The sequence below is a fragment of the Phalacrocorax aristotelis genome, chromosome 10, assembly GCF_949628215.1.
Source record: "Phalacrocorax aristotelis chromosome 10, bGulAri2.1, whole genome shotgun sequence".
NCBI lineage: Eukaryota > Metazoa > Chordata > Aves > Suliformes > Phalacrocoracidae > Phalacrocorax > Phalacrocorax aristotelis.
In genome coordinates, this window is record NC_134285.1 from 3,282,581 (window position 1) to 3,294,491 (window position 11,911).

General features: G+C 54.0%; 1 protein-coding gene across 1 annotated transcript in view; it reads right to left on the reverse strand.

The window, feature by feature from the left end:
- SLC5A10 (solute carrier family 5 member 10) overlaps positions 1–9,474 on the reverse strand; it is a 41,149-nt gene extending 31,675 nt beyond the window's left edge. Inside the window, exons 1-6 of the mRNA XM_075104717.1 lie at positions 9,305–9,474; positions 8,541–8,612; positions 7,569–7,673; positions 6,902–6,961; positions 6,600–6,704; positions 845–950 (exon numbers count right to left, since the gene is read on the reverse strand). Of these exons, the coding sequence (XP_074960818.1) occupies positions 845–950; positions 6,600–6,704; positions 6,902–6,961; positions 7,569–7,673; positions 8,541–8,612; positions 9,305–9,418 (562 nt within the window). The 5' untranslated portion in view covers positions 9,419–9,474. The remainder of the gene's footprint in view (positions 1–844; positions 951–6,599; positions 6,705–6,901; positions 6,962–7,568; positions 7,674–8,540; positions 8,613–9,304) is intronic.
- Positions 9,475–11,911: the final 2,437 nt, after the last annotated feature.

The window sequence follows — 11,911 nt, forward strand, 5'->3', positions numbered from 1 at the left end:
ACCCTCTGCCTGAGCTCACGCTGAAACGCCTTACTTCACAACAAGCCTTGTGGGCAGGAAAAAAACCCGACATAGGGTTTGCTTAAAACCAAAGTCTTGCAAAATTCACCATGTTTCGGATATACTTAAACTGTTTCCCCTTTTGATGGCTGGGATGAGATAGCAAGGGAGAATTTACTGCCAGGTGTCTCCACCGGCATGACCAGGGGAGGGAACATCCCAGCCAAAATAATAACCAAAAGGGCTGGCAGGGATACACAGTCCCATGTCCGAGAGTGGGACCGCAAGCCAGGAACCCACAATTTCCAACTCCAGCTCCAAACTTTCATCGCCTCTGGATCACAAAAGAACGATATGCATTGACACTGTGCATAAATAGCTGGTCCCACGACTGGGAGGCATGGGCAAGAAATATTCCCGAAAGCTTTGCAGAGGGAGGCCAGCAAGGTGCATTGCAGGCAGGGCAAGTGGGAGGGAAATGAGTTGGGTAAAGGGTTGTCAGATTGTAAATTCCGTAGTAATAGTCCTGTAATAGGAGAAACCCTGATTATTGCTGTTACAAATAGGTACACACACAAGAAAGCATTTAACTACATGACGGAGGAGTTATTACAAATGAAAAGCTGTAATGACAAAGGAGAATTCATGCATTGTGTCATTGCCTGATCTGACGCTCAAGAAGGATGCTCAGATACTGGCTGGATAAGGCAGGGAATATGAACCCCATTAGTATAAATCCCCAAAGGCCTTCTAGGAGAAAAATAAATAAATAAAAGCAGGAGTGTAAGTGGTGTGGTTCAACCAAAGAAGAAAGATTGAGGCCAGCAGACACTGAGGAACCTACCCGCAACGGTGTAGAGCCCTGTGACCACCAGCATGAGGACGGTGGAGAGGTAAAGGTCCCAGCCCAGGCAGACTTGCACGAAGAGGGCCCCCGAGTACAGGTCCGTCTGTGTGTGGAAGAAGAAACAAGCTGGGAAAGGTGACATCCTTGGCTAGACAGCACCCAAGGGCTGTTGTACGAGCAGCATGGCAGGGAAATGGTTAACACCACGGGTACAGCAAGGGCATTGCACTGCACATGCCGGGGGACACCTCCCAGAGCCAGCGCTGAAGCCCGGGGTCCCACGTGGGTGGCCGTGTCACCGCAGCAGACGGGTGTCACAGGCCGCTTTCCCTCAACCCCCAAAGAGCGGAGCAAGCAGCTCCAGCAGTCATTTGCAACTGGGCTCAGCTGGATGCAGACGGTGGGACGTAAGGGTCAGAAACAGGATGCCTCGGGGCATTAGTGCTGCCACAACCTTTGAGAGCAAAGCAGGGAGCTAGAGATACTCGGCCCTTTACAGGACCAGACCCTGACCCAAGCTACCTCCTTGCTGCCCCGAGTACCTCCAGTTCACTCACCGATGGCAATGCCCTGCTCTCCAGGCAGCATCTCACCACGCTTTCTGCCGAGCCCTGGAGATGGGGCACCTCCCACCAGCCCAGGGACCACACTCCACCAAAACACTAGCTGTTTCCGCATCCCGCTGGCCCCCGCAGGGCCGATGCACGGGGGCGGCTGTAGCTGGTATTTCACGTTCTGCTTGGCAGGATTCACCCTCCTGGCACCTGCGCTGCCGGCAAGGAGGCTGCCAAGGACCAGCTCCCCCCTCCCCAGCTGCAGCTCAACAGTCTGGTCCGGACTGTCAGACCGGTCAGGAGGGCAGCAGCCAGCCTAAAAATGCTGCTAGGGGCAGGAGGACACCTCCCAGGTGCAGGGACTTTAAAGGGGCTTGCTGGTACCTGCAATGCCTTTAGTGATGGATGGGGCAGCTCTGAGCCACATCGCTGGAGCCCATTAGAGGTGCTCAGATGGGAGCTGGTGGGGCAGGACAGCGTGCTGCCCTGCTCCCTGGGGGTTACAGCAGCGTTTCAACCTCAACAGCCACTCCACAGTGTGGGCAGCCCCAGCACAGAGCGCAAGACCACCAGGACTGCCATTCCTGAGCCTTGCCCCAGTGACAAGCCACTTCTTCGCTGAGCATCTCTGGGAAAATACCTCCTCCTGGTTTTGCACAGATGGGGAAACCAAAGCATGGGCAAGTGGCAGAAGTGGCTTCTGGCCCCAAGCGAGAAGCAGCAGCCATGGGGTCCTGCACACCAGCATGGACCAGCACAAATGCATCCTCCAACAGATCCTTTGACCTTTGCAGCACCCACTGCAAAGCCCTGGGAAGAGGCTTGGGGTTTCTGCTTGGCCACGGAAGGACAGACCAACTCCATGTCCAATATGCTGCCTCCACGAGCCCCAGCATCTCCTGCACCCACGTCATATCCCACAGGGACGCCAGGAGCGTGCCTCTGCCTAGAGCAGCATGCACAGGCCTGCAGCTCATTCAGCTGCCAAACTCCCTCGAGATGATTGACAGCCCCAAAGTGACCACCATTTCCCATCTGTGGAAGGGCTAGACTCACACAGGGGGGTCTGGTCATGGTCTCATGGGAGTGAGACATAAAGCAGAGACTCAGAGGGAGCTGGGACGTCTCCTCCAGTAAAAGCAGCCATGCTGCGGGAGGAAAGGACCAGACGCAGCAGTCAGTGCTCGTGCCGCCACCACGTCTCCACCCGCAGCTGAGATCCAGACATCTCCAGCGCTCAGCTGGGGTATCTTCACAAAAGCCTTGTTTGGAGAAGGAAATGGAGCCAGAAGAGGCAGGAAGAGGCAAGATGAGCTGACTCCACACCCTTGCCCAGAGCCACGACAGCTTCCCACAGCCAACACATCAGCTCCGATTTGACGTCTTTCTTCACACACCTCCCAGAAACCATCCCCCAAACAGCAGGGCTGTCTTGCCCGGTCATGCGGGAGCAGTCGTTTGGGATTACTAACATGGAGGATTGGTGTTATTTCCCATGTCACACCTCCTATCCCAGGTCTGCCCTTCTTCCTCCGGGTGCTGCTCCAGCAAGCTTGCCACGCGGGAGCTGCGGACTGTCACTGTGTGATGGAGATGGGGCCACTGCATGATGGAGGGTGGAATGATGCGATGGAGGAACCAAGGCGCGTGCTACCTAGCAGGGCTCCATCAGCCAGGAAATGCAGTAGGTGAGCACACATCCAGCTTCAGCACAACATGAAAGCCCGTTCCCTGGCAGCTGAGCACAATCTGTTAGGCGTAACGTTGATTAATCACAAATCAAACCAGTCAGAAAAGCACTTACACCATGATCTTGAGGATCCTAATTCAGGGACTGCTCCGTGACATCTGGACCAGGCTTTACACCACAGTCATGCCTAGCACTCCCAAGGGAGGTACTACATGTCCTCAGCTGCACTTGGGCTTGGCCATGTCTCCAGAAGAGCTCTCACCAGGAGCAAGAGGCAATTAAGCCCTGGAATGTCCTGCTGAAGAGGAACCAATTCACTGGCAACCCTGCCAAAACCTCCCCCAGTAGTTCCTCTTCAATAGATGCCTTTTCTCCACAAATGCAATCCAACCACAGCTTGATACCACAGAGACAACCAAGCAACCCTACAAGAGGACAGCTAAGCCATTCATGTAGCGCAAGCTTCAACTACAATGCAGAAAAGCCCCAACCAAAGGCCTTCAGCTGTCTCCTCCCAACACAACCTGAAGTGGGAACCCCAAATATTTTGAGCCTCCCCAGCACAGTGCCAGACAAGCATCCCTGGTGTCTTCTGGAGCTCCCAGTGTCCTTTGGAGGGATCCATCACTTGTCATCTCAGCACCTGCCAGAAAGTCATGCCCCCCTGTGACTGCCTGCTTCTCCAGAACCCCTTCCCCAGAGCCCAGCTGCGAAGACTCAGCCCTGGACAAGATATTTCATAACTGTTTCTCCTAGCTTTCTCAATGCTTAATCATTTTGCAGTTGTCTGCAAATGAATCTAAGCCTTTGCTATGAGGAAGCAGAGGTATCTCCACCTCCCTTCCTGGTAATTCTGCTAGGGTGGGAAAAAAATAAAAGCGCATGTGACTGAGTCGTTAATAAGACATCCCAAATACAAAAACAAGCTAATTAAAACCAGGCATGACCTATTCATAAAACAAGTCCTTTCAACTGTAAAAAAGGAGCAGAAGCCTTTGAAGTCAGGCCTCATAATCCAATGAGATGCCTGCCTCCACCAGTGACCTCACTTGGAAACTCGCTCTTACCCAACATCATTAATGCCTTCCCAATGAAAGCTGGCTTTAGAGACTGCTTGGATTTAACAATTGGGGAAGCCAAAGCCTCAGTAGAACAAGTTACCCAGGGTACAGAGGAGTCTCCAGGAGCTCTTCGCCAAGGCTAGGATGCCTGTGCAACTCCTTGTGTGTTCCTAGCCAGGGGCGACGCCATCTGTCAGCAGGACTTCGGGCTGCCCTGCTGCACCCTGCCGTGACACTTGGAGTGTTGGGGTCCGCCAAAGGGTAAATTCCAGGAGAGGAGGCACTGCGTAGAGGTCATCTACAGGTTCATCTGCTGTTAGGCAAGGGGTGACACCACAACAGTCTCCCAAGCTAAGAATGAACTTGTTAGGACATCCATTCCTTCTGGGCAAAGCCACGGAGAGGCTGGAAACCAAGGGACCAAGGACATTCCCATGGCATTGTAGGCACTGTCTTGTAAGAGAAGAGGGGATGTCTGTGATAGTCTGGAAAGAGACTCAAAGAGAACCAGCCCTCCAATTACCGGTGATTTCTTTCTTCAGATTCAGACCGGCAAGAACAAACTGCTCCACCAGAAATACCTATCCCAGCTTCCAACCTTTCCTTTGAAACGGCAGCAGGGATTCACACAGACCCACACCACAGACATGGGTGCTCCAGTGTCTCCCTTGAGCTCTTCCTGGCTCTTCATCAGGAGCAGGGGAGAGATGTCTCCTGAGCAGCACACAGGAATAAGTGACAACAGCTTAGCCGGCATTAGGACAATCAGGGAATAATCGAAGTGTCACTGCCCAAACTTGCAAACTGAACTGGAGCTCCAGGAACCACCAGGCTGATTTCAGGAGAAATGCTACAGGATTTTCTACGCCCTAAACGATAAGGGCATAAAGAATATCAGCTTTATGGGAAGAATGCCCTCCAGCATGACGGGACATGGTTTGGGGAGCGAAAATACAGATGACAGCTGCACCGATGGTCACCAGCACCACCTCTGCCACGCTGAAAGCCCTGCATCAGCAGGAACATGGGAAGGGCTGCCGTCTCCCCCGCAACCTGCCTTTTAAACCCGAAGCATAGTGCCTCACTCAAGGTCAAGCTCACAGGAGGGAGACAGGGTCTCCTGGACCCAGGGACATCACATCACGCAGCGCTGGGGTCTGTGCGAGGCGGGCGCAGCCTCTCCCTTTCCATTAAGCACTGGTGGGTGTGCGCAGCCCTGTTTGCAGGCTGCTCCGTCCTCCGCATCCCCCAGAAGGAGACCTGGAGGATCCCCCCGCAGCTCAGCCCAGGGCCTGGGGCTGCGAAGCCGCCAGCGAGGAGGCAGAAACGCTGCACAGGGAGCGATGCTACGGCCAGCCAAGCTGGTGTTTGCGAAGCACGGAGCTGGCAAGCAGAGAGGCAGGCACTGAGCGCCTCGCCGTGGGGAAACACACTCTGGCACCGGCCCTACTGCCCTGCAGACACCCACTTCTTGCAGCCAGCCACATGCAAAAGGACATTTCTTGCAGCTGACCACCTGCAAGAGCACATTTCTAGCAGCTGGCCACTGGCAAAGCACATTTCTTGCAGCCAGTCACCTGCAAAAGCACACTTCTTGCAGCCAGTGAAATGCAGAAGCCCCATCAGACCCCAGCTCAGATCCGGCCGCTCCATCAGAGGTGGTGTTGCAGGATTGCTCCCTCTGCTGTGTTTTCTCCTCCGGATCGTTTCTGAGCTGTTTGCCCTTGATCTCTGTCTCGCTGCCTCCAGCCCCCCAGGGCTGTCTGTGCCCGGCTCTCTCCTGCTTGCCCTAGGCCTAGTGTCACAGGCTCTTTAGCTATTTTATCTCAGATAAACTCTTCCCACGGTTACCAAGCGGGCAGTGGGAGCAGGGGCTGCACACAGGGTACTGTATGAGGCCAAAATGGGGTGAAAACTCCCCTGTGGAAAAGTCCCTGAAAATTAGGCACCTTCTATAATGTGCTTAGGTATCTTATAGCTGCAGCAAGACTTCCTTTCCTCAGAAAACCCATGTGCCCTAAAGCAACCAATGCATTCCCAATTCAGTTCCCAGCTCTGCTGGGTCCCTCGGGGAATTCTGGAAAGCATCGCTGCCAGAGCATGGAGGAAAATCCCAGACGATGCAACTCAGCCTCCAAGCACATTCCACCTGCAACCTCTGCTACAAGGCGAGTGCACCATGAGTTTGGGAATCCTGACACCCGGCCACGCATCCGTCAGGGCTACCCAGACATGAATATCGCTGCTGGATCTGCCTACGAATGCACAGGGTGTTGCAGATGGCATCTGCCCACGAATTCCCACCTCCTGTCCTGCTCCCTCCTGGAGCATCCTGCAGCAGCTGCTCTCCCCTGACTTGGCTACGTGAGGTTTGAGCCCCAAAATAACCTTTCGCTTGCTGGAAATCAGGCGTGGATATGTCACAGAATCGAGTGGGAGCTACTCACAGAGATTTTAGTGAAGATGGAGAGCAGGAGTGACAGGCCAGAGAGGTACATCCTGATCCTCTCCCCTCCAAACCTTCGCTGGAGATACTCAGGCATCGTGACAATCTGCCAGAGGAGGAGAGGGGTCACTGCCCCATCCAGGCCCCCTCCTCCTGGGGTGTCCCAGGGAAGGCAAGGGGACAGGGAAGGGTCCCAGGGCAGGGCTTAGAAGTCTCAAAGGACAACAGTGTCAGCACTCCAGGAAGCAGAGGACCTGGCCGGGGCCGCACTCCCTGCAGCAGGCTCAGGGCAGCTCTACGTACCCCAGACGAGATGTAGACCGGCACAAACACCCAGGCCAGTGCCAGAAGAGCGTAAGTTGCCTGTTGAGAAGGAAGAACATGACACAGCTGAAAAAATCACTGATCCTGTTGCAGCTTGACATCTATTGCAATGCTAGACCCCATCCATTACTCCTCACCAGCCCTGGCTCACACTCAAGTGCACAGTTACATCCCCACATGGCTTCAGACAGCAGGCGCGGGGACACGAGGCCATGGTGGAGAACCCCCCGGACCCCTGTCAGCCAGCAGGAGCCTCCTCCCCCAGCCCTTCAGCTCCTGACCAGATGTTTCCACTGACTCCTTGAGCTCCAAGCAAGCCAAATGCCGTATTTTTGCTGCAGAACCCAAGGACTTTGGAAACAACAGGTGGGGAAGCAGGGAATGGGTGACCTATTCAGCTGGACTAGGAAGCTCTGCACTGAAATGTCCTTTTCCCCGAGCACGTGGGCTTGAGTTGACTCCAAGCTCACTGTACGTGCACTAGGTATGAGACGGAGAAGCTGAGTTAGCAGGGTTGCGTTCATTACCCCCTGCACAACTCCTCCCAAGCCTTTCGAGACATTGCGTGAAGCTGCTGTGAAATGGGCCATCTGCTGCCACACAGCTCCAGAAACTCATTTTGTTAATAACACAACATGTTTCTTACGTTCCACTCGAAGCCGGTGACAGCGATTCCCCCAGCAGCACCGGTCCCTGCCAGCCCAATGAAGAGCCCCGAGCCTTCGCTGCTGGCGAAGAGAGAGGCGCCGATCTGCAGAGGAGCAGAGGAGGTGCTGCGGGTGCTCGCAGGCAGGGTGCCTGGCCGCCGGCTCCCCGCGGCTCGGCACAGCAGTTATGCCGGCTGGACCAGCTTTGGTGCTTCCCCAGCAGCACAGCCCCAAGGGGATAACTTGGTAAGAGGAAGAGGCAAAAATAATGTCTGAACAGGAGCAGCAGAGCGCAGACCTCCCAGCCACATCTTAAAGCAAAGCGTGGCCAAAGATACACTGTGTGTGATGGGGGACATGCGTGTATTTTGCAGGAAAAGCCCTTAACAGACTCCAACCCAGGCAGCTGTGAGCCCCAGCAACCAGCACTCCCACACATTCAGCTCATCTGGGCATCCCCAGTGGGTTTTGGATGGACTTTCTTGTCTTCAGGAGGACGAGGAGGAGCCACGTGTTGCTGCATTTGCCACGGTGGCCACACACCTTGCCCAGAGGTGGCCCTGCGCAAGCAGCCAGCGCCAGACGGGGAAGGACCTGCAACCAGTTTGTCAAGATCACGCCGAAGTAAAAGGAGGGAAAAAGGGAACTTGGGACACCCATGCCATGTTGGAGCCACCAGGAGCACACAGGGCCGGTGGAGATAGATGTCTGCCTCCAACGACCCCTCCCCAAGTTCAGAGCAGCCCACAAGGAGACCCACCAGAAGAAAACAAGCTGGGTGGGCTCCAGCACCCTCTGTGCAATGAGAAGGGAAGCACAGCTCGGACAACACGAATCCTGGCAGGAGGAGGTGTACAGTGGGGGGGAAGTGTGGGGCAGTGGTGGGGGAAGCAGGGGCACAGAGGAGGGGGAACAGTGCTGGATGTCCCTGCTGCCCAGGTGTCACAGGAGGGACAGAGGTCTCTACTTACTGGCCACCACGCCATGTCTCTGCCAGCAAGGAAATAGCCACTGACGGTGTTCCTGTTCACCCTGCATGAAGACTGGGAGGAGAAAAGATCAGCATGGAGCACCCTTCCCTACAAACACAGGCAAGACACCAAGAAACCAAGAACCAAGTCTGCCAGACAAGAAGCCAAGAGACAGGAGACTGGATAATTAATGGGAGCTCTGCAACTCGAGCTTAATTACACGAAACAGTGGCTGCACCCCGAGCATCTGGAGCCACGAATAGCAAAGGAGACACCCCAAGAGGGGGAAGCACGGAGGATGTGCTCGTCCTACCTCCATCCCACGCAGACAGGTTGGCTGAGAGGGCTCAGCTTTGGCTACGATTTTTCTGCAAGGCAGAATAAATGGCTTTGGAGAGCCTTTGTCTGGAACTGCAGGTAGCTGAGGGCTTTTTTCTCTTAAGCATGGCATTTGTCTCAACACCCTTTAATAGACAAGCAGATCTGCTTATGCCCAACACCGGAGGCCAGGGGAGAGGTTTCTGCCGTGGCTAATTCCACCTCGTTCTCAAGCTATAGGAGTCTTTCCATAGGGGATGAAAGAGGCGGAGGGTTTGTACAACAGAAGAGCGCAAATGAAGCACGACACACAAAATACATAACAAGTGCAAACTACTGTGGGAAAATAGAGGCTTTTGAACTATTCCACACAGAAAAGCCAGCCCTGAAAAAGAAGATTATTCAAAAAAAGCAAGTAGAAAGGGAACAAGAGAAAACACTCTTACCCATATTCCCACTGCAACGTTTAAGGAAAAATAAATGACTACGACGACGAGATCAGCAATGCTGAACTGCTGTGCGGGGGTAAAGGACGCAGCACTGGAATTGCCCTCCATCATTCCTCTGCCTCCTTCTTCATCCTCAGCAAAAGCCTCGCAGTCGCTGAATCAGTAACCCGTCAGCGGCTTGAGGGCATTTATCATTAAACAAGCCGGCAGCAGGAGCTTCGCTTCCAAAGGCGCTGGGGTGGGCAGCCTGGCTGCCCCCTGCCTCCCTCCCCGCTCACTCTCCCCTCCGCGCTCAGGAAGCACGGTCCAGGCGAGCACCTCTTCATTTCGGTGTCTGACAAACAAGCGGCTACTTAATCCCTATTTCCTCACGGGTTTCTGCTGGTTCTTCACCAATCTTGGCGAAGCCGCAAGCTCCAGTCCAAGCCGCTCCTGCAACTAATGCGTTTCTGCGATGCAGGCTCTCGCCGAGGTGCCTTAAACCTAGATATTGCTGGACAAGAAACTGCCAAGGCTTTTGTCATCTATGGACTGTCCACCAAACCCCAATATTTTTCTTTCCTAAGACAGGAAAGAATTTGCATGATCTTCTGACTAGTTAATTACTGCCGAAATTGCTGAATAAAGCAGGGCTTTTAAAGTGTTGTTTGTATTTGAAGGATCCCAGAGTAACACCTGTAAGAATAGCTTAGATCTGATATTTTTGCTTCTGGGAAAAGCCCGCAGAGATCAGGTAGCTCTGAAGTTATATGCTGTCATGAAAGGGGTTTGAAAAACAACCGAGTGAAGTCACACATGCTTTGCTCCCTTTCAACCACTCCAATCCTATGAAAAGCCAAAGGACCAGTGACCCAGTCTCACGGCCACAACTTCCCAAATCCTTGAGTCCTAATCAATAACAGTCATCGCGCGGCCCCGAACTAGGCAAAGCCGGGGGTTCTCACACGCTGAAGCAATGACCAAACACAGGAATCACGTGAACGTCCGAGGTGGAGCCTTGGCACGCCAGCCAGCAGAAATGCTCACCGAAAAGACGAAGCTCTTCCTCCAAAGGCCAAGACAGAACCAGCAGCAGGAAACAACCCTGGAATTGAACAGTTTGGGGTATTCAGTAACCATGCCGGTTTCTGTACTGAGTGCTTCGCCGGCTCATTTTCAAGCGGCAGCACACTTTCCAACCAGGTATCACAAGGTTTCACCAATACAATAAATACACTGCGACCGATACGCCCATCACTGAGACAGGTCAGCGTGTTTCTCCTCTCTCTGAAACAGCCAAGGCACCCAAGCTCAGCTGGAATTTAGCCTGCATTAACACATTCAAAGTACATATAAGCGTTAATACGTCAGCCTAGTGTATCTATTAACATCACTGAACTGTTTGATAACCCGCTGTCATTAAAGTACAACCAGGTACAGCGTTGCATTTCACACGCCAGAAGGACGGGATGTCATCCAGAGAGTCCTGGGCAAGCTGGGGAGGTGGGCCTGGGAGAGCCTCTTGAGGTTCAACAAGGCCAAGTGCAAGGTCCTGCGCCTGAGTTGGGGCCACCCCCGGTATCCATACGGGCTGGGGGATGGAGAGCAGCCCTGTGGAGGAGGACTTGGGAGTGCAGGGGGATGAAAAGCTGGACACGAGCCGGCAATGCGCGCTCGCAGCCCAGACACCCAGCCATGCCCTGGGCTGCATCCCCGGCAGCGCGGGCAGCAGGGCGAGGGAGGGGGTCCTGCCCCTCTGCCCCGCTCTGTGAGACCCCCCTGCAGCGCCGCCTCCAGCTTGGGGCTCCTCAGCACGGGACAGACACGAGGCTGTTGGAGCGGGGCCAGAGGGGGCACAGAAATGCTCCGAGGGCTGGAGCCCCTCTGCTGCGAGGCCGGGCTGGGAGAGCTGGGGTTGGTCAGCCTGGGGAGGAGAAGGCTGTGGGGAGACCTTATTGAAGCCTTTCAGTACTTAAAGGGGGGCTGTAGGAAGGGTGGGGGTGACCTCTTTAGCAAGGCCTGTTGTGACAGGACCCGCGGTGATGGTTTGAAACTGAAGGAGGGGAGATTTAAACTGGATATAAGGTATTTTTTACACTGAGGGTGGTGAAACCCCGGCCCAGGTTGCTCAGAGAGGTGGTCGATGCCCCATCCCTGGAAACATCCAGGGTCAGGCTGGACGGGGCTCTGAGCGACCTGATCTGGCTGAAGCTGTCCCTGCTCGCTGCAGGGGGGTTGGACTGGGTGGGCTCTAAAGGTCCCTTCAACCCAAACCGTTCTGTGATTCTATGATTTTGTCATTTCATAGAGACAGAATGTGCCTCTCCAAACAGAACTGCAAAAATCAAAACAGAACCATCTTACACAACACAAGCTCACAGAATGAATAACAGCGTTATCCAAACACAAATGTGCAGTTGCCTAAATAAAATCACCATCTCACCTGCAGAATATGCCAACAAGATCAAGCACTGTAGATCTTTTAGCACTATCTAGGTCTTCTAGCCACAGTCCAGGCCTCCATCCCTCCCAGTGCTGTGCGCCAAGACAGTCAAGGGAAGGAAAAAAACCAGGTTTACCCTTAAAAGCCAATCAATGTTCCAAAGCCCTCGGAAGTTTGTCACA